At 45.5% G+C, this 24,729-nt stretch overlaps 1 protein-coding gene across 3 annotated transcripts; it reads right to left on the reverse strand.

The window, feature by feature from the left end:
• Positions 1-3,357: 3,357 nt before the first annotated feature.
• Positions 3,358-24,673, reverse strand: LOC311100322 (golgin subfamily A member 2-like). Of its 3 annotated transcripts, XM_084141197.1 has the most exons (26): positions 24,592-24,673; positions 23,351-23,503; positions 21,423-21,578; positions 20,986-21,029; positions 20,581-20,644; positions 20,258-20,320; positions 18,963-19,043; positions 18,361-18,399; positions 18,207-18,269; positions 17,663-17,756; positions 17,316-17,422; positions 17,072-17,130; positions 16,698-16,839; positions 16,489-16,578; positions 12,589-12,696; positions 12,374-12,461; positions 12,095-12,231; positions 11,665-11,883; positions 11,375-11,488; positions 11,066-11,290; positions 10,775-10,963; positions 10,381-10,633; positions 10,074-10,238; positions 9,735-9,841; positions 8,787-8,979; positions 3,358-6,848 (listed from the first exon to the last, which is right to left on the reverse strand). In XM_084141197.1, exons 1-26 carry the CDS (start codon positions 24,637-24,639, stop codon positions 6,580-6,582), a joined length of 3,270 nt encoding a protein of 1,089 aa, XP_083997323.1. In that variant the 5' UTR covers positions 24,640-24,673; the 3' UTR covers positions 3,358-6,579. The 3 variants fall into 3 exon arrangements, with proteins under 3 accessions (XP_083997323.1, XP_083997325.1, XP_083997324.1); XM_084141199.1 differs by lacking the exon at positions 21,423-21,578; XM_084141198.1 differs by lacking the exon at positions 18,963-19,043.
• Between the last annotated feature and the right edge of the window lie 56 nt (positions 24,674-24,729).

Consider the following 24,729-nt stretch of genomic DNA (forward strand, 5'->3'; position numbering starts at 1 on the left):
AACTCATCCCTGTCTTTGCTTATATATGTGTCCCTCTGTCCCTGTGTTTCTGTCTGTCCATCTGTGTGTATCCATGGTCCTCTTGGCAGCCGAAGACCCCCGCCCTCACCAACCCACTAGACTACTGAGCCCCCCTCCCCTCCAACCCACCGCCTACCCCACAGCAGAGAGACCAAGGACTGCAGAGCAACCTTCCTGACCTAGACCTTTCTTCCTTCTCTACTAAATGACCCAGTCACGTCACACACACACGCACAAACCCACACACAGACATATTGTATACCCACAATACAGAGACATGCATTCATCCTCCACTGTATATTAAGGACCATTGTAGATAAGAATTAGAAAACATTTACACACACTCAGACACACACATTTACATGCGTAAGTGGGTGGATTCAGCAAATATGGATGAGAGGGTTAAGGAATGCTATGCTGAAATATTTTTTCTTTCTTCCCCTCCCCTTCAGATGGGTATTTCTGATTGCTGACTTTCTCTCTTTCTCTCATATCTGAATGATTATTTTTTCTCTGATCATTTTGGATATTGATAATGATCTTTTTTTGTGCTGGTTGACACGTTATTCTGTGTGTTGAATCTCTCTCGGGAGTAGATGCATTATCCATCTATCTAGGAAAGTGGAGTGGATCAGAAGGGATAACTGCATCTGAAAAACAGCTTTCTTTTTGTTGTCTTCTGCTATGATCATCATGATCCATACTGGTCCCTAAAGTCACAGGCTAGGACAAACCTGACATAGATGGGCAAGGGCCCTTTTTGTCAGAAAAACACCCAAAGAGAAAATATATACATATTATAACCATTAATGGTACATACTCTCATGTGTCACAATGTAATGTGGCATCTATCTCTGTGTTTTCTATGTATTATTTATGATACACTGATTAATGTGTCCTATTATATCTAATATCACAACAGTGTTTCCGAGCCTCTGAGTTTGGGGACATTTTCTCTCGTTATGTTTCATTCACTTGTTCATCCTTCGCTTAATCTGGCTTCATTATGTCCTCTTTCCTATCTGTTTCTACTTTTCCCCTCCTCTTTTTATCGAATAGCCGGCCAAGCAAGGGTGGGCCCTCTCGCCCCGAGAGCCCCCTGCCTCCTTTTGACTCCTAGAAGCATCCTTTTATGTCCCTCGGGACCCCCTGACACCCCCTCTCCTCTAACACTCCCCCCTTTCCACCACTCAGCCCCTACATGTGAATCCCCCCTATATTTCACACAAACACACACCAATCAGAGATCTCAGCAGCTCTTCACAACAGCCTCGCTCAAAGCAAGGGTGGAGAGGGGGAGCGAAAGAAAGAGAGAGGACATGAAAAAAAGAATCACCAACCCCGCTCTCTCTGAATGGCCATAACATTCCTGTTCATGGATAGAAAAAGAAAAGATATCTTCCTCCCTCTTCCTGCCCCTCAGTAGGAGTGAGGGAGAAGATAATGTGTGGACCATCTTGCATCTGTGTCCATGTCCTACAACCTCCTGTAGCCACTAGGCCTTGCGTCACTGTGAAGGCCCATTCTTATGTGATGTGATAACCATCATGATAATGTATTGTTATATCTGCAATGACACAAGTTCAGATGTTCAGACTAATTGTGATCTGGTCACAGGAGGTTGGTGGCAATTTAATTGGGGAGGACGGGCAAGGACATGGTTTCTATATGTTTGATGCCATTCCATTCGCTCCGTTCGGTTCCAGCCTTTATTATGAGCCGTCCTCCCCTCAGCAGCCTCCTGTGGATCTGGTGTATATCGGTGTAAACTCCTCCTCAACCAGCTCCCTAAGGCACATTTGAAGACATGCTTCTCTCTGTGCTTCAATCTCTGTACCCATGCCACGAGTGCTAGGGGGTTGTGAACTAGAGGGTCTCCCGCTAAAACCTGTGGGCCAACATTGAGCCAGAGTCGTCCGTCTGTCTCTTCTCCTCCTCTCCCACTTGTCAATGAAACACTTCCCTACTAGTGAAACTCAGTACCTTTGCGAGGCGGGATCTAAATAGAAAGTGCAATATGTTCTTATTGGACGGCTTAATGAGAGCTATCCACCAATCACACCAGACTCAAAGTAGATGATCAGCCTGAGAGGAGGCATGGAGACAGACAATGCCCTAATGGTGCGTCGCAATACTGTTAAATGGCATCCTTTCTCCTTTCCTTACAAGGAAAGCTCAAACATTGAAGTTGTTTTCAGGAAGACCATTTATAAGTGTTGCCAGTCCAGGATTTGTTTTTTGACTCTCAAAGTGTTTCCAAGACCAGTGACCCTAACAGGAGAACATGTGTTGAATATCATTGGAACTGTGTAATGAGTGTTGGGGTGGGGGACACTTTGATTTTGGCATGGCTTATCAACTTTTTTCTTTTCTTTCCTTTTTCCTTTCTTCCCTCTCTCAGTGGTCAAGGGGGTGAGTGAGGACATCAGGTTTAAACCACCAACAACCCAATCAGTGATGGTCTATACTTATATACACACACCTATACAGTGCACCTCTCCCCTGCCATGTCACTCTTGCGTTCCATTGCTGTTTGAGAGATGTGAGTTTACCCCCCTTTCTACCAGTGGACTCTGTTGTCTGTGGTTTGTTGTATTATGACCCTGTTGGTAATAATAGTACATGGGCTCATTTGCCTACCCACAAACCCCTGTTTCAGTATCCATATCGTACTCACCTCATACAAACCCACCCCTCCCCTTTACAACACCCTCGAGTCTTAGCAACAGCCAATACATAAAACTATTAACTATTATGAAATAATTATAAATTCAGAGTAACATTTATTATGGACATATCTTACGTGTGCTATGTATCCTGTGTGGTGCATCTTATGGAAATTGTGTTCCACTTGTCTAGAGGTTAGTTGACAATGTATGAATACTGAATATTAAATTATTATGAATAAGTGACTGAGTATGTGTACAATGAAACATGATAAAAACAAAAACGAACAAATGAATAAATAAGTGAATAATGTTATATGAAATCCCGTCAATTGATGTGTTGAGTATTGGCAGGTTGTTTGATTAGTAGCATGTAGAATAATTTGTCGCTTCTTTCTCGGTCTCTGTCCGGAGAGGAAATGAGGAGAGGGGGCAGAGTAAATGTTTGTATTCTATCCTGCTGTGACAACTTCGTCCTGTATCTTATCTTACTGCTGTGGGTGGAATGTGTCTGTCCAACAGGACTGTGCTTTGTCAAGACATTAAAAGTCAGTGTACTGTACCAAAATGGTCTGATTGTCTTTTGTTGAGGAATCGCACAATGACATCTCTAATAGGACATATTGAAGATAGAAACTCCAGCACTTACAAGGATCCATTCACCAGATGCTGTTTACTTTGCTCAACCAGTTTTAATCAGGAGGGGAGAAAAAAAACATACAGGAGAAACCACATCAGAAATATACTGTCGAAAGCCATTTTGTTCTCTCATAACGAACCTACATTGCATTAAAACTGATTAGTTTCGATACTTATTAGAAATAAATATTTTTTTCCTTTGTATTAAATCACAGACGGTACCCCACCCCTTCACTTCAGCTGTCTGTGTGTCCTGAACCCAACAATGGCTCAGACAGACACACAGACAAGCATGCTGGGCTGCTAGCAACACTACAAACAGCCATCACACTTATTCCCACACTCCAGGCAGAATGAATATACAATATGTTACAGTTACAGTATATACAGTTCCTTTAAACAGAAGGCCATTATCTGCTCAATCACACGCATTCATTCAAAAGAACATTGTGAATTAGAAAGTGTGGAAAAAAATTATATTTCACCTGTTACTTTTATTCACTCGTCACCACCCCAAAAACAATAGATTTAAATTACTATAAAATAATATATTGCTTTTACCAACAAAGTTATAACTCTAAAGGAAAAGAGAATGCTAAGAAAGCCAGGAATGAAAATATTCAGATGGGATCACTTTCAACAGAAACCACGTCAAGTCCTACTACGAAAAGTGCTTAGCTTCAGGATAGACATGGTTCAGCGACTGCCATAGTGCAGACCAGGTGCACACACACCTGAACACTTTCTCCACAACCACTAATTTCTAGATCTCATTTAACACACTTCACATAGCATCACCAAAACCATAATCCTTTTTTCAGACAGTTTAAAGACTTCCATTCTAGAATTTAAAAAAGATATCGGACATTGGTAGTCAACAGAGATACACTAGAAGCATAAAAATTAAAAAATAGCCTAAATATTATGGGAATACACACAATTCCCCAAAAACTGCAGGGTGGCAGAGATGCGCCTATGGCAATTTGACCTTTAATTGGGTCATCATGGTAAGGTTATCTAAAAACAGAGGACCTTCCTGGACCTGTCAATAAAACAGCAGAGCTTAACCCCCATTGCCCATGCCTCGTGTTACTAGAATTATTACAACCCTCTATTCATATGTACATACCTACACATCCTCCTAGTGCACACTGCACATACACACAAACTCACTCTTCCGGTCACTTTAACAGTCTTCATTCAATAGCCTCGAGAGGAACCCTGAGCCCAGATGTGCCAAAGTGCACATGATGACATCATAGGGCTCCCAAGTATAGAAATCAAATGTCTAGAATGGATCTGCCATAGAAAAGCTATGCGAGATGGGACAGGGTTTGATTAGAAGCGCTGTCCAATTTTTGTGCAATAAACCTACAGTAAAGGTCCATGTTACTCTAGAGAGAAGAGACAACTTCCATTCAAATCATGAGGATACAATTGAGATTGGATCATTTATCAAACAGACTCACAACTTCATCCAGTCTCAAAGGGAACGACTTCAATTATAAATTAGATATGTTGAGGGGCAACAAGCACAGTGGAATTGAAGATGATCAACTGGTGCCATGAAACGGGGCCTCAAATAAATGAACGCAGAGCAAACTTGAGGAATACAACTGAGTTGACTGGCTCATTTGCATGAATAAGAGAAAGCTCTACTGTCCATACATATGTTCAGATTTCAGTGTTACCAAATGGATAGACAAGGTCGTTGTAGGGGTGAGCAGCCATGTGTGTCTACATGCATGTTCCTGTCTTTCCTATGACGTCCTATGGTGTCTCCCTACTTAGAAGTAAACGACTTAGATGTGAACAGTGCAAACTGCTCTCATCACTCCAAATGCTAGTGTCTTTACCAATGCTTTCCTGACTTACTTCCACCCCAGTTAGGCCAAGGCTCCAGCCTGGCCCTTACCTCCTTCCTTCCTGTACTGTACCCAACTCCTCCTGCCCTCCTCTACCCCACCTGCTATCCTGCCCTACCCAGACAACTCCCTCCACTACCATAGAACATACCAACAGCTACCAAGGGCTGTGTCTCGATACAGTCTTCTTCCATTCATGACCACTTGTCTGAGTGAGTCAGTCTTGTCGCCCATCAGTTGACATGGAGGAAAGGAGATGAGAAAATGAATTGAGAAATAGCCCACAAGGCAAAACCAAGCCATGTTTGTCTCTACTACTAAACACAGACAGACTAGCCCAGTTCTACTCCAGTCAGACACATTGTGAATGAGGATCCAGTTAGTGCCTTAACATATAAAAGGTACCAGTGGAGGCTGGTGGGAGGAGCTATAGGAGGACGTGCTCATTGTCAGGGATGAAATGGAATTAATGTAATGGAGTCAAACATGTGGTTTCCAAATTTTTTATGTGTTTGATACCGTTCCATATATTCCATTCCAACCATCACAATGAGCCCGTCCTCCTATAGTTCCTCCCACCAGTCTCCACTGAAAGGTACTGTAAGCTCCTGTTTGGCATGTGGACACTATGAACTATAAAGAGCGTTGGTAATGCAAAACAAGAGGGAAGTACATTAGTTAAAGCTTGTCCACTGGCTGTGAGAGTAGTTCCCATACATACATACGCACGGCACACACACACACTGTTGCCGCTAACGTCTCACTCAAAGCCTTACATTTCTCCTATAATCGACAATGACTGAGGGAGAGGGGACAGAGATCCTTTATTGCACCTCTGGTTCAAATGGCAGAGAAGGGGAGGGGGAGAGAGACGGAGGATAGTGAACAGAGGAGAGGGATCAGTGTGCAGGAATAAACATATTCTCTCCATCAAGAGAATCACAGAAAGAATCTCAATCTAATGGTATTAAATACCAATTAAAGGAGGCAAAAAAAGCGGACAGACACACACTGCAAGTAAGGAGGTTGCAGAGGTGGAAGAGGTGGAAGAGGAGAGGAAGGCAGCCACACTCACACAAGGAATTCACATGCTTAGTCACTCTGTTAGTGCAATGAAGAAAAAACAGCATGCGAGACCAGCCAAGGACTCAAAAGGAGGAGCGAGAAAGAGAGGAAACAACCTCTCCCAGAAAGTAGAATTTGACGATGTCGGGAGAGAGTGAGTGTGCATGGTGTGAGAGACGGTATAACCAAAAGTGTGTGTACGTATAATCCTAGATGACTTAAGTCGAGTGTGACGTGGTGGAATGGTGTGTGTGTGTTCAGAGATCCTCCAACATAGCCAGGGATCCCAACCAACGCTGCCAGTTATCTCCATAGTCTCATCATCAGACCACCAGGATCTTGACTTCGTCCTGCTCGTCGGGCCGGTAAAAGAAGGGGACGCAGGGGTTGTCCCCCAGGAAGGGCACGGAGCGGGGCCCCTGGGGGTTTTGGATCTCCTGGAGCAGCTGCATGATCTGCCTGGTCGTGCCGTCCTCCTGGGGCCTCATCAGAGCATGGGAGTCTGGGGGGAGCCCCTGGCCCTGGTCTGACGGGCCACCGTTAGGGAGGTCGGTGGAGTCGGGCTCCACGGCTGAACTTACATCCATAGACTCTGGAGAGAGAAGGGGGGAGAGATGAGAGATCATGGAGGTTAGTATAATGACTAATATGTGTGTGTATTATTGTTGTTCTATTCCATATACACACACACACGCATATATATACAGTGGGGGAAAAAAGTATTTGATCCCCTGCTGATTTTGTACGTTTGCCCACTGACAAAGACATGATCAGTCTATAATTTTAATGGTAGGTTTATTTGAAAAGTGAGAGACAGAATAACAACAAAAAAATCCAGAAGAACGCATGTCAAAAATGTTATCAATTGATTTGCATTTTAATGAGGGAAATAAGTATTTGACCCCTCTGCAAAACATTACTTAGTACTTGGTGGCAAAACCCTTGTTGGCAATCACAGAGGTCAGACATTTCTTGTAGTTGGATTGTAGGATTTTGTCCCACTCCTCTTTGCAGATCTTCTCCAAGTCATTAAGGTTTCGAGGATGACGTTTGGCAACTCGAACCTTCAGCTCCCTCCACAGATTTTCTATGGGATTAAGGTCTGGAGACTGGCTAGGCCACTCCAGGACCTTAATGTGCTTCTTCTTGAGCCACTCCTTTGTTGCCTTGGCCGTGTGTTTTGGGTCATTGTCATGCTGGAATATCCATCCACGACCCATTTTCAATGCCCTGGCTGAGGGAAGGAGGTTCTCACCCAAGATGTGACGGTACATGGCCCCGTCCATCGTCCCTTTGATGCAGTGAAGTTGTCCTGTCCCCTTAGCAGAAAAACACCCCCAAAGCATAATGTTTCCACCTCCATGTTTGACGGTGGGGATGGTGTTCTTGGGGTCATAGGCAGCATTCCTCCTCCTCCAAACACGGCGAGTTGAGTTGATGCCAAAGAGCTCGATTTTGGTCTGATCTGACCACAACACTTTCACCCAGTTCTCCTCTGAATCATTCAGATGTTCATTGGCAAACTTCAGACGGGCCTGTATATGTGCTTTCTTGAGCAGGGGGACCTTGCGGGCGCTGCAGGATTTCAGTCCTTCACAGCGTAGTGTGTTACCAATTGTTTTCTTGGTGACTATGGTCCCAGCTGCCTTGAGATCATTGACAAGATCCTCCCGTGTAGTTCTGGGCTGATTCCTCACTGTTCTCATGATCATTGCAACTCCACGAGGTGAGATCTTGCATGGAGCCCCAGGCCGAGGGAGATTGACAGTTCTTTTGTGTTTCTTCCATTTAGTGAATAATTGCAACAACTGTTGTCACCTTCTCACCAAGCTGCTTGGTGATGGTCTTGTAGCCCATTCCAGCCTTGTGTAGGTCTACACTCTTGTCCCTGACATCCTTGGAGAGCTCTTTGGTCTTGGCCATGGTGGAGAGTTTGGAATCTGATTGATTGATTGCTTCTGTGGACAGGTGTCTTTTATACAGGTAACAATCTGAGATTAGGAGCACTCCCTTTAAGAGTGTGCCCCTAATCTCAGCTCGTTATCTGTATAAAAGACACCTGGGAGCCAGAAATCTTTCTGATTGAGAGTGGGTCAAATACTTATTTCCCTCATTAAAATGCAAATCAATTTATAACATTTTTGACATGCGTTTTTCTGGATTTTTTTGTTGTTATTCTGTCTCTCACTGTTCAAATAAACCTACCATTAAAATTATAGACTGATCATTTCTTTGTCAGTGGGCAAACATACAAAATCAGCAGGGGATCAAATACTTTTTTCCCTCACTGTATATATGTTATTTTTATTCGTTATTCACTGTGTCACCATTTCTATTTTCCATTTCACTTTCTATCTTATCTTAAACTCTGCATTGTTGGAAAAGCATTTCACTGTTAGTCTACACCGGTTGTCTACGAAGCATGTGACAAATACAATTTGATGTGTGTTTGTGTATCTGGTCCGTCCACAGTGCTGAGTTCCATGCGTGTGCGTGTGCATGTGGTGTACCTTCCTGTGTGCGCCCATACCTTGTCCATCCACAGCGTTGAGCTCCATGCGTCTGTGTGTGTGGTGAGCCTGGACCTGCTCCTCGCCGGCTGGCAGCAGGTCAGGGTTAGCCATAGCATTAGCGCTAGCCACCGCCCCAGTGTAGCGGCTGTACCACTCGTTCCTCTCACCCACCAACCTCATCACCAGGTTCTGCAGCTCGGCCAGTTTGGCCTGCACGGGCACAGAAGCACAGTCAAAACACTGGCAATAATCTGAAATGTATGTAGTTCAGTCCTTGACTAATTATGTTCTGTACTATGTATTATGTCATGTTTCATGTGGACCCCAGGAAGAGTGGCTGATGCTTTTGCAGCGGCTAATGTGGATCCTAATAAATACCTAAATACTACTAGTGTGTGTGCATGGGGTCTATTTTTTAAATGTATTTTACCAGGTAAGTTGACTGAGAACACATTCTCATTTACAACAATGACCTGGGGAACAGGTACAGGGGAGAGGAGGGGGGGATGAATGAGCCAATTGGAAGCTGGGGATGATTAGGTGGCCAAGATGGTATGAGGGTCAGATTGGGAATTTAGCCAGGACACCGGGGTTAACATCCTACTCTTACGATAAGTGCCATGGGATCTTTTAGTGACAACAGAGAGTCAGGACACCAGTTTAACGTCCCATCCGAAAGACTGCACTCTACACAGGGCAATGTCCCAAATCACTGCCCGGGGGCATTGGGATATTTTTATTACATTTTTTTTGACCAGAGGAAAGAGTGCCTCCTACTGGCCCTCCAGCAACACTTCGAGCTACATTTGGTCTCAACCAGGACCAACACTGCTTAGCTTCAGAGACAAGCCAGAAGTGGGATGCAGGGTGCTATGCTGCTGGTGCTATGCTGCAGCTTCTCTCTCATGTTTGGTGTGTGTATGGTGTACCTTTGTGTGTGTGTGTGTGTGTGTGTGTGTGTGTACCTTCATCTCCTCTTTGTCCTGGGCCAACATACTGATGTACTGCTCCTTCTCCATGTGTTTCTGCTTCATGATGGCTCTCTGGTTCTGGTACAGGGTGATGTACTCTCCTGGACAAACACAACGAAGGAATAGGATGAGAAGAACTGTCACGCTATGTGAGTGAATGTGTAAGTGCATCCCTGTTAGTGTGTGTGAGAAAATGGAAGTGGAGAGTGTGTACGCGTCACTAATAGTGCCAGTCTTTACAGACAGAGAGATGATCGAGTGTCTCACCAACAGCGTCTCTGAAGACAGTTGTATACAGCGGTATATCTGTGTGTGTGTATGCATCTCTCTCACCAATAGTATCAGTCTCTCCAGACAGCTGTATACAACGGTGTTCCAGCTCCTCTACCCTCTCCTTCAGGTCAGCCTTCTCCTGCATCAGAGAGGTGAAGCGCTGCTGCAGCCTCTCCATGGCAACACACAAGGCCTCATGTACCTCCACTGGTACACCCTCTGAACCTGAGATTAACAGGAAGGGGGGGGGGGGGGGGGTACCCGTCAGAAACACTGCACTGGTAACACACTCAAAACTGGCAGTGTTCCTAGAAAACACAATCACAAATACGTGCATGCATACACACACCTTTCCTCCTCCTCTCACCTGTGTGTTCACAGTGACTGTGGTCATCATGGCTGTGACGGTGGTCGTGGCTCTGACCGTGACCTTGACTGTGTTCATGGTCATGGTTGTGTTCATGGTCGTGGTCATGGTCATGACTGTGGCTGTGGTGCTCTATGAGTGCTGCAGCCTGGTGTCGGGCAGCGAGGTGCAGTCTCCTCTCCTCCTCCAGTCTGCTCCTCACCTCGTCTCTCTCTGCCTCCACACGCGACACCGCACTGCGCACAAACTCCTCCTGAGAGAGACGGAAGGGAATAATTCTTCTTCAGAGACAATTATCTTAGAAATACTTTGGATATCCTCAATTTAGGATTCTCCACAGAATTTGGGAACACTAGAGCCCACCTAACACCACTGATAGGTGTATTCTCCTCACCATCTCCTCACGGCTCTCAAAGTCTTCTGGGATAGCGATGGAGGACTTCTGCGGACTGTCTGGCAGGGATTGGCTCTCCACTCCGTCTCCCTGGTCTCTGTAGGGTGTTGCCAGGGCTGAGCTGTTGAGCAGCTCTGTGACTTCAGCCTTCAACTGCTCATTGTCTCTGGCCAACTGCTCCAGCGTCTTCTGCAGAGGGAAACAGAGGGGTGAATACACAGTGTGTACGCGTGCATAGTGTGTGTGTGTCATGCGACTACATGCGCATGTGTGTGTGTGTGCGTCCCTGACCTGGTATTGCTCCAGCTGTTTGTGGCTCATCTCCAACTGAACCCTTCCCTGGGTCTCGTCATGCTGCAGCCGGTCCATCAGCTGGCTCTGCTGCAGGTACTGTCTGTGAAGCTGCTCTCGCTCTGACGCCAGGGCTGTGTAGCCTGCAGAGTACTGCTGTAGGTGGGCCACTACCTGGTCCCGCTGCTCCAGCAGCGCCTGGTACTCCTGCGACTTCAAATCCAACTAGGGATGGAGGAGATGTGCGACTGTCTATATGTTGTTCCTGTACCTGTTCACCATGAAGTGTGTTTGCGCGTGCGTCCCTACCTGCTCCTTGACATTGTGCAGGTCCTCCTGTAGTTGTCCCATCCTGCGTCCCAGTTCCTTCTTCACGTGATGCTCTGACTGCAGAGCAGTGGTCAGCTCCATGTTCTCATTGGTCTAGGAGGACAGAGAGACATTCAACACATTCATGAGGTCACCACCAATCTGAATGTGGCTGGATAAGTGAAGATAAGTTCCCACACATTCCACGTTTAACACCAACCCAACCTGGCAGATCAGTGATTACTTCACATAAGTAAACAGGAGAGTAAAAAGGCATCACTCCTCTTTACCAGTTTGACGAAGCCGTTCTGCAGCTCGGCCAGTTGGTCTTTAAGGGTGCGGTTCTGGGCCAGGGCGCGGCTGATGGTGGCCTTGTCACTCTGCACGTCCTCCAGCATGCGCCTGCGGTCCTCTGCATCCTCGGCCCCGCGCTCCGCATGGCGCTCCAGCTCTGAGAGACGGGACTCCTGCTCCGAGCACATGCGACTCAACTGCTCGTTGTCACGCAGCTATAAAGAGGGAAGGGAGGGCGGAGAACAGTGGGTTTTCACTTGTGAGACACAACAGGGATGGACAAGGTGTGCAGGATTTCTTTCCAGCCCAGCACCAACCCACCCCATAATTCATCTTATCAGTCTATGCCTTGAAGAGACAGAGTGTTCAGAGTGCAAATTCACAGTGTGTTATTATTTCCTGGCAGTGTATGTGTGAGGTTATCACCTGGGCTTGGAACTGTGCGTTGAGCGAGTCTCTCTCCTGCTGCAGGCTGCAGAGTGCCCCCTGGAGGGCCAGTTCACTCTCTGAGGTCCCTGAGGGCTTGGGCTCCGCCTGGCCCTCTCTCTCCTGGGACAAAAGGGCTGGGGAGGAGAAGAGAGTCCTTATGGCAATGCAAATCTTTTAATGATAATGATTGACAGGATGGGGAGGTTCAATGCAGTAAGCTGGTCTTTGAGAATCATTGATGTGCAAACCAAGAAGGAGGGTAGCTGTGTGTCTCACCTGCAGCATGCTTCAGGTCTGTGATGTGGGCTTCTAGCTCCTGGATCTGACTGATACTCCGGTCCCTTTCCTCTGCTACTACGGTCACCTGCACAGGACACACACAAACACACGTCAATCAACTCAACCTTAAAGTGACTAAGTATTTCTAGCACTACGTTCAGAGGCTATGCCACCTCTTTAGGTTCTGCTAATTGGGTGGTAGCATAGTGCACCTGAGAGAGCAGCTGCTCCGTCTTGTCCTTCCATACTAGTCCCTCCTCCTGGATCTGCTCAGCGTAGCGGTCTCTCTCTGTCTGCAGCTGGGCAACCGACTCCATCAACTATAGATGATACCAAAAGAGACCATTAACACAATGGCATGGCAGTCAAAACTTTAAAGAGAGGCACACACACACTAGGGTTGAATGGTGGGAACCCGGTTACCGAGATTTACCGCCCAAAACTTCTCCCTTTTCCCAGGATAAATAACTGTGTATTGACCGGTATATTATAATAAATGATTTATATGAACAGCATGAGTGAAATCGAACTGTAAAATTATATGCAATGTCTAAATCTGGCTTCTCTACGGCCTCTGCATGATGAATCATCGACGCTCAGGGTGGGGACAGACAGCCCATCTCAGTATGGATCACAGTGCATGTAGACCTACAGTGCATTCGGAAAGTATTCGGACCCCTTGAAAGGTTCCACATTCTGTTACGTTACAGCCTTATTATTAAAATATACAGTTGAAGTCGGATGTTTACATACACCTTAGCCAAATACATTTAAACTCAGGATTAAATGTCAGGAATTGTGGAAAACTATCAAATATTCCCTGTCTTCGGTCAGTTAGGATCACCACTTTATTTTATGAATGTGAAATGTCAGAATAATAGTAGAGAGAATGATTTATTTCAGCTTTTATTTATTTCATTACATTCCCAGTGGGTCAGAAGTTTACATACACTCAATTAGTATTTGGTAGCATTGCCTTTAAATTGTTTAACGTGGGTCAAACGTTTCGGGTAGCCTTCCACAAGCTTCCCACAATAAGTTAGGTAAATTTTGGCCCATTCCTCCTGACAGAGCTGGTGTAACTGAGTCAGGTTTGTAGGCCTCCTTGCTCGCACACACTTTTTCAGTTCTGCCCACAAATTTTCTATAGGGGTGAGGTCAGGGCTTGATGGCCACTCCAATACCTTGACTTTGTTGTCCTTAAGCCATTTTGCCACAACTTTGGGAGTATGCTTGGGGTCATTGTCCATTTGGAAGACCCATTTGCAACCAAGCTTTAACTTCCTGACTGGTGTCTTGAGATGTTGCTTCAATATAACCACATAATTTTCCTTCCTCATGATGCCATCTATTTTGTGAAGTGCACCAGTCCCTCCTGCAGCAAAGCGCCCCCACAGCATGATGCTGCCACCCCCGTGCTTCACGGTTGGGATGGTGTTCTTCGGCTTGCAAGCTACCCCCTTTTTCCTCCAAACATAACGATGGTCATTATGGCCAAACAGTTCTATTTTTGTTTCATCAGACCAGAGGACATTTCTCCAAAAAGTACGATCTTTGTCCCCATGTGCAGTTGCAAACCGTAATCTGGCTTTTTTATGGCGGTTTTGGAGCAGTGGCTTCTTCCTTGCTGAGTGGCCTTTCAGGTTATGTCGAATATAGGACTCGTTTTACTGTGGATATAGATATTTTTGTACCCGTTTCCTCCAGCATCTTCACAAGGTCCTTTGCTGTTGTTCTGGGATCGATTTGCACTTTTCGCACCAAAGTACGTTCATCTCTAGGAGTCAGAACGCGTCTCCTTCCTGAGCGGTATGACAGCTGCGTGGTTCCATGGTGTTTATACTTGCCTACTATTGTTTGTACAGATGAACGTGGTACCTTCAGGCATTTGGAAATTGTTCCCAAGGATGAACCAGACTTGTGGAGGTCTACAGTTCTTTTTCCTGAGGTCTTGGCTGATTTCTTTTGATTTTCACATGATGTCAAGCAAAGAGGCACTGAGTTTGAAGGTAGGCCTTGAAATACATCCACAGGTACACCTCCAATTGACTCAAATTATGTCAATTAGCCTATCAGAAGCTTCTAAAGCCATGACATAATTTTCTGGAATTTTCCAAGCTGTTTAAAGTCACAGTCAACTTAGTGTATGTAAACTTCTGACCCACTGGAATTGTGTTACAGTGAATTATAAGTGAAATAATCTGTCTGTAAACAATTGTTGGAAAAATGACTTGAGTAGATGTCCTAAACGACTTGCCAAAACTATAGTTTGTTAACAAGACATTTTTAGAGTGTTTGAAAAACGAGTTTTAATGACTCCAACCTAAGTGTATGTAAACTTCCGACTTCAACTGTATATAACCCTCATCAATCTACACACAATACCCCATAATGACAAAGTGAAAAGGTTTTTAGAAATGTTTGCACATTTATTACAAATAAAAACAGAAATACCTTAATTACATAAGTATTCAGACCCTTTGCTTTAAGACTCGAAATTGAGCTCAGGTGCATCCCTTTTCCATTTATCATCCTTGAGGTGTTTCCACAACTTGATTGGAGTCCACCTGTGGTAAATTCAATTGGTTGGACATGATTTGGAAAGGTACACACCTGTCAATATAAGGTCCCACAGTTGACAGTGCATGTCAGAGCAAAAACCAATCCATGAGGTGGAAGGAATTGTCCGTAGAGCTCCGAGATAGGATTGTGTCGAGGCACAGATCTGCAGCATTGAAGGTCCCCAAGAACACAGTGGCCTCCATCATTCTTAAATGGAAGAAGTTTTGGAACCACCAAGACTCTTCCTACAGCTGGCCGCCCGGCCAAACTGAGCAATCGGGGGAGAAGGGCCTTGGTCAGGGAGGTCACCAGGAACCCGATGGTCACTTTGACAGAGCTCCAGAGTTCCTCTGTGGATATGGGAGAACCTTCCAGAAGGACAACCATCTCTGCAGCACTCCACCAACCAGATGTTTATGGTAGAGTGGCCAGACGGAAGCCACTCCTCAGTAAAAGGCACATGACAGCCCGCTTGGAGATTGCCAAAATGCACCAAAGGACTCAGCCCATGAGAAACAACATTCTCTGGTCTGATGAAACCAAGATTGAACTCTTTGGCCTGAATGCCAATCGTCACGTCTGGAGGAAACCTGGCACCATCCCTACGGTGAAGCATGGTGGTGGCAGCATCATGCTGTGGGGATGTTTTTCAGCAGCAGGTACTGGGAGACTAGTCAGGATCGAAGGAAAGATGAACAGAGCAAAGTACAGAGAGATCCTTGATGAAAACCTTCTCCAGAGCACTCAGGACCTCAGACTGGGGCGAATGTTCACCTTCCAACAGGACAACGACCCTAAGCACACAGCCAAGACAATGCAGGAATGGGTTCAGGAGAAGTCTCTGAATGTCCTTGTTTGGCCCAGTCAGAGCACCGACTTGAACCCGATCGAACATCTCTGGAGAGACCTGAAAATAGCTGTGCAGCGACGCTCCCCATCCAACCTGCCAGAGCTTGAGAGGATCTGCAGAGAAGAATGGGAGAAACTCCCCAAATACAAGTGTGCCAAGCTTGTAGCGTCATACCCAAGAAGACTCGAGGCTGTAATCGCTGCAAAAGGTGCTTTAACAAAGTACTGAGTAAAGGGTCTGAATACTTATGTAAATGTGATATTTCATATATTTTTTTTATATATACATTTGCTAACATTTCTAAAAGCCTGTTTGTGCTTTGTCATTATGGGGTATTGTGTGTAGATTGATGAGGGAAAAAAACAATTTAATCAATTTTAGAATAAGGCTGTAACGTAACAAAATGTGGAAAAAGTCAAGGGGTCTGAATACTTTCCGAATGCACTGTATGTATTGGATAACGGCACAATCATTTGGGCTTTTTTGGGCTTGGGCTCATTAAATGTAGCATCAGGCTTGAATTTCCGATCAAAGCTCTAATCAAATCCACACATAGGCCTATTTATATGCTTTATAGTGCTTTTACATGACACTTCCGGTTTTGGCGGGAAATACCAAGTTACCTGGGAGAAAAGGGATTTATTCTCGGGATGGAACATTTATAAAATACCGGGAAAATATTCAACACACACACACCTACCTGAGCAGTGTGTGCCTCAATCTGTAGTTTCTCCTCCAGTAGTAACTGCATCTGCTGGTTGGCACTGGGAGGCCCTGACTGACTGGAAAACTAGGAATAAAAAAAAGAAAGAGAATTGAACACCTGCGAAACAAATGATGACGATGAGAGTGTATGTGAGTGATTAAGTGAGTGAGAGAGAGATTGTGTGTGTGTGTGTGTGTACCTACCTGTTGCAACATGTCGTCAGCCATCTCCAGTCTCTTGCGCAGTTCCTCCAGGTCCAGTCTCATGTCGTTGTTCTCACTCATCCTCAGCTTGAGCTGCTCTGACAGCTCTGAACTCTGCTGCCTCCCCTCCTCACTCACACTACTGCAATGAGAGATAGAGGGTCAGGTAGGAATGTGCACGCACACAAAGAGCCTCTGCATTGCCTCGCCTCAGATGACAGGCATCTCTCTCCCTGTATCACAATCACAGACAAACTCACAAGGTGTGGTTTCCACCATATTCCTTTCCCTACCTAGTCCACAAATCAAACAAGGAAATATGATACAAGGCCAGCCATCGAGTAGAATGCCAGCATAATCAGGGGAAGACTTACTTTAGTCTGTACACCTCTAGCCTCAGGTTGTCTCTCTCTTTCTCTAGCTCTTTGTTATGCTGCACAAGAGAACATCAATCATATGTTAGACATTACTGCAAAGCTCAAATCGATACTCATCGGTCATTGCATTCAAGTAACTGTAGCAATATCAGTCGTGCGTAGACTACCTTCTCAAACTGTCTTTGTTCAGTGTGTGACTACAGTAGGTTGCCTTCCCAAACAGTTTCTTTCTGTGTGTTACCTTGTCAAACTGTTTATGTTGTGTGGAGACAGAGAACAGGGTTCTCTCCAGCTCAGAGACTCTCTGTTTGGTGGCCTGGAGACGGTTACTCAGCTCCTCAGCCTCCCCTGAACGAAAGAACACACACACACACACTTAGTGAGCACCAACACAAACAGACTCTCACACACATTCATATTACACAGATCAACGACATCTCCTTCTCTCTCACCTCCTCAGCTTCCCCTAAACACACACCACAATACATCACATTACTGAACACGTTCACGCTCGCATTCATAGACACACAACACAGACTTGGGACGATTACATGCTTTCTCTTTCTCACACAGGGTACAAGCACTCACCTGTTTTCTGGCGGGCAGCCTGCTGTGTGTATGACAGAGCGGTCTGCAGCTCTGATTTCTCCGACACCAGGATGCCGATGGTCTGGATGTGGACCTGGGGGAGAGGACGGACAGACAGATACACAGACAGAGAGACAGAGACAGATATAGAGACAGACAGAGAGAGAGAGAGAGAGGGAAAGAGAGACACAGACAGACCAGTTACTGAAGCCTCGCATGATACAATTTGTAAATATCGGATACAAATCAAGCTTTGTTTCATTTGGAATGATGAGAACGTATTTTGTTCAGTATATCAGTGCATGCATCCCTGGGTAAAAAGGCAACAACACATGGTGTACTGGCCCTTAAGGCAGATACATAGCACACATCTGGAACTGCATAGTGAAAATTAGAGAATTGCTTTTAAAGGTCTTCAAATGGATTCAGAAAAGTGCTCTGAGAGGATGAGAAACCTTGAAGTTCCTTCTTCTTCTGTGTGTGTGTGTGTGTGTGTGTGTGTGTGTGTGTGTGTGTGTGTGTGTGTGTGGGTGGGTGTGTATACCTGTAGCTGTTCCCGCATTGCTCCTTGCTCCCTCATACACTTCTGTTCAAACTCTCTTCGCTCCTGATCAAAGAAAGCACACAGAAAACATCCTGTCATCGTCCACTGAGGAGGAGACGAGAGAATGAGAAAGAGAGTTTATTTTTATGCTCACCTTTTGCAGCTGATCTGTGAGCTCCTGAGATTGCTTGGTCTGTCAGACAAACAGGACAGAGGAAAAATCCATGACATCATCATCCCCACCTCATAGACTTCAAGCCACCACCACACCATCTACAGTAAGTCACCCATCTAACCCTTCAACATGTCATTTCCTTTCACTCTTCAGGAGTCAAATCACTAACGAGCACCAGAGAACCTCCCTCGCATACTCAGAGAAGCACAGCAGCGTATTAGCCTAGCCAGTGGGGTTAGCAACGGTTTAGCAAGCTAGCTCCAGAAGAAATATCAGTGCAGTTGGTCTAAACATACCCTCATTTTATTCATCGTGTCCATCTTGGTGAGCATGTAAAAGCTTGGGTGTTACCAATGGGAACAGTGCAGTGCAATTACATTATTTGTGAGGTGTTAAAACAAAACAATGCATGACATGATCAACTGACTGACTGTGCTACCACTCAGCGCAGCTGCTGTTTATCCAAGGTGTTACGCCATTTGCTAGTCAATCTGTGGCCAGTCAGTCTTGCTATGGGGGCTGTCAGGGGTTATTTGCCACACAAGGAAGAATGCCAAACTCCCACGCGCACACACTCTTACCAGCTGTTCTAGCTTGGTATTGAGCCGATTGTTTGTTAGTTTGCTGGAGTCCAGTGCGGCTGCCAGATCCTGGTTTCCACTCTGACGTGCGCGCATGCATCAAAATAAAAATAAAAAGAGAGGGGGAGGAAGGGAGTGAGTGAATTGAAGAAGGAAAAGAAAAACAGCGATGGGAGGAGACATACAAACACTAACTCATTAATGGGAAAGTAAATCACACATTCTCCATCTCCTTCCGGGATGGAAAATGTGAACAACAAAACAGAAAAAGATCTCAGCAGGTTCTTGTTGGTCCTACTAGTATTCAGTGAAGTCATACACAGTGAGGACAGGGGCATGGGTAGCTAGTGGAGCGTTCAGTAATACCTGTTCAGACTGGAGAGGGTAATCTAATGGGTTCGCATGACCTCTGTTTCTCCAGATGTCCACAATAAGAACATCCAAGTCCCTAATATGATCTCAGCCAATTTAACAAGTTACAAGCTAGTAGTCACTGTAACAAAATGTTGTACCCTTTAAAATCCTAAAGAGAGGGTAATACATATAGCCAGCTCCGGTCAAGGCTTTCGAAAGATGACGCCTGAAAATGTTACTTGCAAACAGGAGTGATTCTCTATATAGAGTCCATCAAACTGCAAGGCAATCTACCAGGTGAGGTCTGAGGACTATTAGACAAGAGCGATATATGAATGGAGCAGACTAAATATATTTTTAATGTATTAAACGTTGTATGCAGGGCCAGGGCAAGGTACAGTGGGGCGGCCTGGACAGCATTTCATACATTTGCTCTGTTCTGAATGTGACGATCTTTCAGATTGCATTGTTGTCTCAGCTATGCAACACAAACTCAGTTATAATCATGAGTATCACTTATGTGGAGTACGTGTGTGTGTGTGTGTGTGTGTACCCAAGCCCGGACACAGGGCAGGAATAGGAGGAGTGGTCGTGTGAGCTGTGTGGCCGAGGCCAGTCACATTCCTGCACAGAGAGCAAGAATGGAGGGATTGTGAGAGAGGAGAGGGGCCTGTGTGGAGTGAGAGTGGACGGAGGACAGAATACCTCTACATAACCTGGGGCCACACACACACACCTCCAAAGAAAAACCACAAGATTGATCTGGCGAGTGTGGATGTAGACACACTGAAGGTAGTGAACATGAGGCTTAACCAAGGGCACCTTCGGAGAGAGAGTGGGACTGGGTCTGTCTGATCAGGACAAATGGATTGCATTTTATAGTGCTTTTACCTGTGTCCATGGAAAGGGGGCAACGTGTGGTGTTGTGATGTGTCACTTACCTCCAGTTCTTTTTCATTGGCAGGCGAGTGAGCATTGTCTCCATTTATATAGGCGGTGGATGACTAGAATAGGTCAGAAAGAAACAAAACAGTACAAGTCAAACCACAATAAATCAAGCTTCTCAAAGCTAATGAGAGTATCACAAATAACACTCGATTATGCAACACACTAAACCGGGAGCAAGCATATATCCAAAGCAAGTAAGAGAGTGTATCCTCATTGGGACTGGTGAGGTGCTTGCGCTTATCCAATGTGCACTTCTCAGGGGTCGACTGTATTTTAAAGACCAAATTTCTCCTTTTTGTGGCCATAAAGTACATACCCCAGAGAGTAGGCCGTTGAGCTGCTGTGAGACTTGCCACAGGCTCTCTGTGGACGACAGGGGTCTGGTGGCACACACACGAAAAAAACGATAACATTAGCCCAGTGTTATTTGGTAATGAACACACCAGTCTTATTGGGTAATGGCGCATTCAATGTGAGAAGCTGCACTGCCAGCAACTGTGCTACATATTCTGTGTGTGTGTGTGTGTGTGTGTGTGTGTGTGTGTGTGTGTGTGTGTGTGTGTGTGTGTGTGTGTGTGTGTGAGAGAGAGAGAGATCAACAGCTGCAGGCGAGGGGGGCAGGGCTGTGAAGGGTAGATAAGGGGCAGTGAGGACCAGTGGGTACACTCATTCTGAAGAGGGACTGAGAGGTGTGTGTGTATTGGATGATGAGGTGACCAACCTATTCTCATCCGCATGGTTTTCATTACCGTCATGGGTGCAGTTCTGCGGCAGAGAGAAGGAGAGAAAGAAAGAGAGGAAATACCTGTGAGTGAAACTGATGGAGGTGAATACGTTAAACATAAGCTAGGCCTATCCATCCAAATCAATGATGGCTGTTATAGGGTGATAAGCCTTATACATTGCAGCCTCAAGGTTAGATAAGCGGGCCAGCAACCGGAGGTCAGGAGTGAACAGGCCCATCCTGTAGAGAGGAGGTGGTGACGGGAAAAAGCAGAGAGAGAGAGAGAGACCGAGAGAGAGACAGAGAGAGAGAGAGAGAGAGACAGAGAGAGAGACAGAGAGAGACAGAGAGAGAGACAGAGAGACCGAGAGATAGAGACCGAGAGATAGAGACCGAGAGATAGAGACCGATAGAAGTCTGACGGAGGGACACACCTGCTGCAGGTCAGTGTTGTGGGCGTGGCTGGCACACTCAGGGTTAGTAGCAGAGCCAGCAGGGTTAGACACAGGAGAGCCGCGGCCAGCCTCTCCGTTTGGGTACTCCAGTAGCTGGGTAACTGGGGACCCCCTCACCTCCCCATGGACGTGGGTCTGAGGCAGCAGCACACACATAGCCATTACTTTTCAGTGCTCATCCAGAGAGTGTGGTTACAGCAATTTGGAAACATACACAGCACCCGCATACATACATACACATCATTCTATCCTAGAAAACAAGGTAGTGTCAGACAGCACATGGACGGACAATCACACACATCTTGTTTTCACTGATGGAGACATGCCGGTATGGTAAATAAAGTAAACAAACATCTGGTCCGGAAGTTATAAACATGCTATATCAACACATACTACCAAATCAACCTCATGCCCCTGATGGACTGACCCATCTCAGAAAAAACAAACATTTAGCTAGGCTTAATACTAGTAGATTCTTAATAAGTCAACAATGGCAAAATAAATACCAAGCACTTCTCTCACTGTAGCAAAATGACTGATGAGCCACCAGTGACCATAAGGAATATCATGCAGGAGAGAAGAGGAGCAAAAACAACAGAAGGGGTGGGATAGAGAAACAGTAGGGAAGGAGTGGGACAGATACAAAGAGAGCTCAAGAGAGAGTGAAGTAGAAGGAGAGAGACAGGCGTAAAAGAACAAAATGGACAAAAGAAAAGATAGCAGGGAAGAATGATAGCCCAAGAGAGAGAAGGAAGGAAGGAAGGAGAGAGAGAGGCTCACCTGGGTTTTGCCATAGGCAGGCAGAGTTACTCCATTGGTCTGTCTAAAACCTTTCAGAATACTCTGAATCTACGGCAGAGGAAAGGGGGAGTGGAAGGGTGAAAGAGGGAGGGACAGTGAATGAGCAAGTGAGGAAGAAAGACAGCAAGAGGTGATGTAAAAAGGGAGACTAGCACCCATAGAACCCTATCCCCTATCTACCGCTAAGCACCTGTTGTTGTACGTGAATAGGTGGAATCAATATGGTGGAACTTCAACCTAGCTAGCCTACCAAAGGGTGGAGGTACTACCACAATGCTAATAGCTACATTTCCTTTTAGATTTTCAAAAAGTGCTTTGGATTAAGGCTAGAGGTCCATTTGGAACTGGGCATTCACTGAAAGAGGAAGACTTTAAAGCCCACAACCTGGTTCCACATGTTAGTGACCGACTCATCACAATCATATCCGTCTCTGGAGGTACAGAAAAGATTTGACTCTGTGACAATGTTCCTCCAAACAAATTACTGTCATTGTGACTGTCTGGATGGGAGCACAGGCTAAGTCTATACTGATGGCAGAAAGGCTTCCCTTGGGGAACAGTTTAAGGCAGTATATAGGGAGGAATGCAAAAAAAGATCCAGGAACTATAGAATTATTACAGCAACCATCTACTGCCCCTGACTCCCCACATTACTAAGAAAAAATGGCCAACCTGATGTCATTCTTTTACGATTAAACACACATCAACATAATATTGATTCTTAACCAAACAGAAGGGCGTGTGTGTTAAGATGCAACGTCCTGACGGGAATACAAATTGACAGACATATCCTTTAATAGCTGGAGCATAGCTGCGTTTCACATACCATAATCTGACATATGACAAACACTGACAGTAAACTTGCAAAGGGACGCACTCACACATCCAGTAAAAGTCGGAAGCTGCACTGGAACGTTCAATGTGATTCCAGAGAGGAAGTATCATCAATCAGACTGCTTTCTTGCAACGTTTCACTTTGTTATTGAAATGCAAATGTCGGCAAGTGAAACCTTGCAAGGAAGCAGTGTGCAGAAAGAGTACTCAGTCATAACATACACGCAGACAGACAGACGGCCAGCCAGCCAGCATGCAGCTGGGTGACTCACATTGTCTGGAGCGTGTCGGTCAGCTGATGGTGTGTCTGGTTGGCTCCCTCCCTTCACCTTCCTCTTCTTCTTGGCCCCTGGTTCTTCTCCTCCTCCTCCATTTCCACCCCCTCCCCCACTGGCAGGAGAACTCTTCTGCTGAAACTCCTTCAGCTGGCCGGCACAAGAGAGGAGGAGAAGAGGACAATGAGAGCTCTCAACTGTCTGGAACTCACACCTTTGCTAGACTAAATACATCAGCAGACATTCATCATATCGCAGAGGAAGTATAGGGAGCCTTGGTGTGGCTAAAAATGGTGCGACTATTCAGAAATATCCCATACGATTCGACTAGAGATCTACAGTATGCACAGTTGGTATCACTGGTGTGGGTGACAATGGAACGACTATTTAGAAAGATCCAATACAATGCCATCTCAAATTCCAGAGTTGGATCCCAACAACAGTAACTGTTAACGTTACGTGATTATCACCATGTCCAGAGATAGTGGGCGACAGAAATGTTGACTTGCAAAAGACAACTGTTCTAGGCTCTCTAGCTAGGCTCTCTAGCTTCACACAGCAGGTAGCTCACACTGAGACAGGGAAGGGGTGGGGCGTCTGCTGTCAAAACTATCAGTCACTCTTCACTGAGTGACACATCACTGTTTCTTGTCAAACATGACTCAATAATTAGCTAGGTAGCATTCATCGTAAGTTAGTTACTTAAGGTTAAAAGTGTCAATAAACATGCCTATTCATCGGACACCTCATTCTATATTATATTGAGTTAGTATCATATTGTGCCGAGTCGACTGGCTAACGTGCTACATGTCAGTTCATCGGTAGCTAGCTAGCTAATGTTAGCTAGCTAAATCGCTATGGCTAACGTTAGCTAAACATCAGCACGGTAGCTTGATATAGCCAACTACCTTGCCACTTGGTTTGATCAAATCACAGAAGGTTTATACCTAGCCGAGTAGCATTACTAGCAAACTTTTCAATTCACTGCCCGGTATAAATCGTCCACATAATCGTTCTAGCTAAGATTAGAGGCCCAATCGAATCCTCGGCATTTCGTGCGCACTGACAGCCATAGGAGGAGGAGGCGAGTTGAGATGGGCGACTGCAGAAAGGTCGGAGGACGTGGAATGTCAACATCACACGGGGTTCGTGAAAACCTGAAACTACTGACAACTCGAACAGAGTAATGGATGAAATACCTGTTATATTTCCTGTGTTGTGGGAATGAATTTGTTTACCTTTTTCTTGGCTGCGGCGAGTTTGATTTGCCTGCTCTGGTCGGCCATCCTTATCGTCCGGTAGACGAACCGCACCACGTCATTAATTTGGGATCAGTCGGTGATGCAATAAACTATATTTCCGCTAGGGGCGCAAAA

Source organism: Coregonus lavaretus (genome assembly GCF_964263955.1).
Source record: "Coregonus lavaretus genome assembly, chromosome: 24".
Taxonomy (NCBI): domain Eukaryota; kingdom Metazoa; phylum Chordata; class Actinopteri; order Salmoniformes; family Salmonidae; genus Coregonus; species Coregonus lavaretus.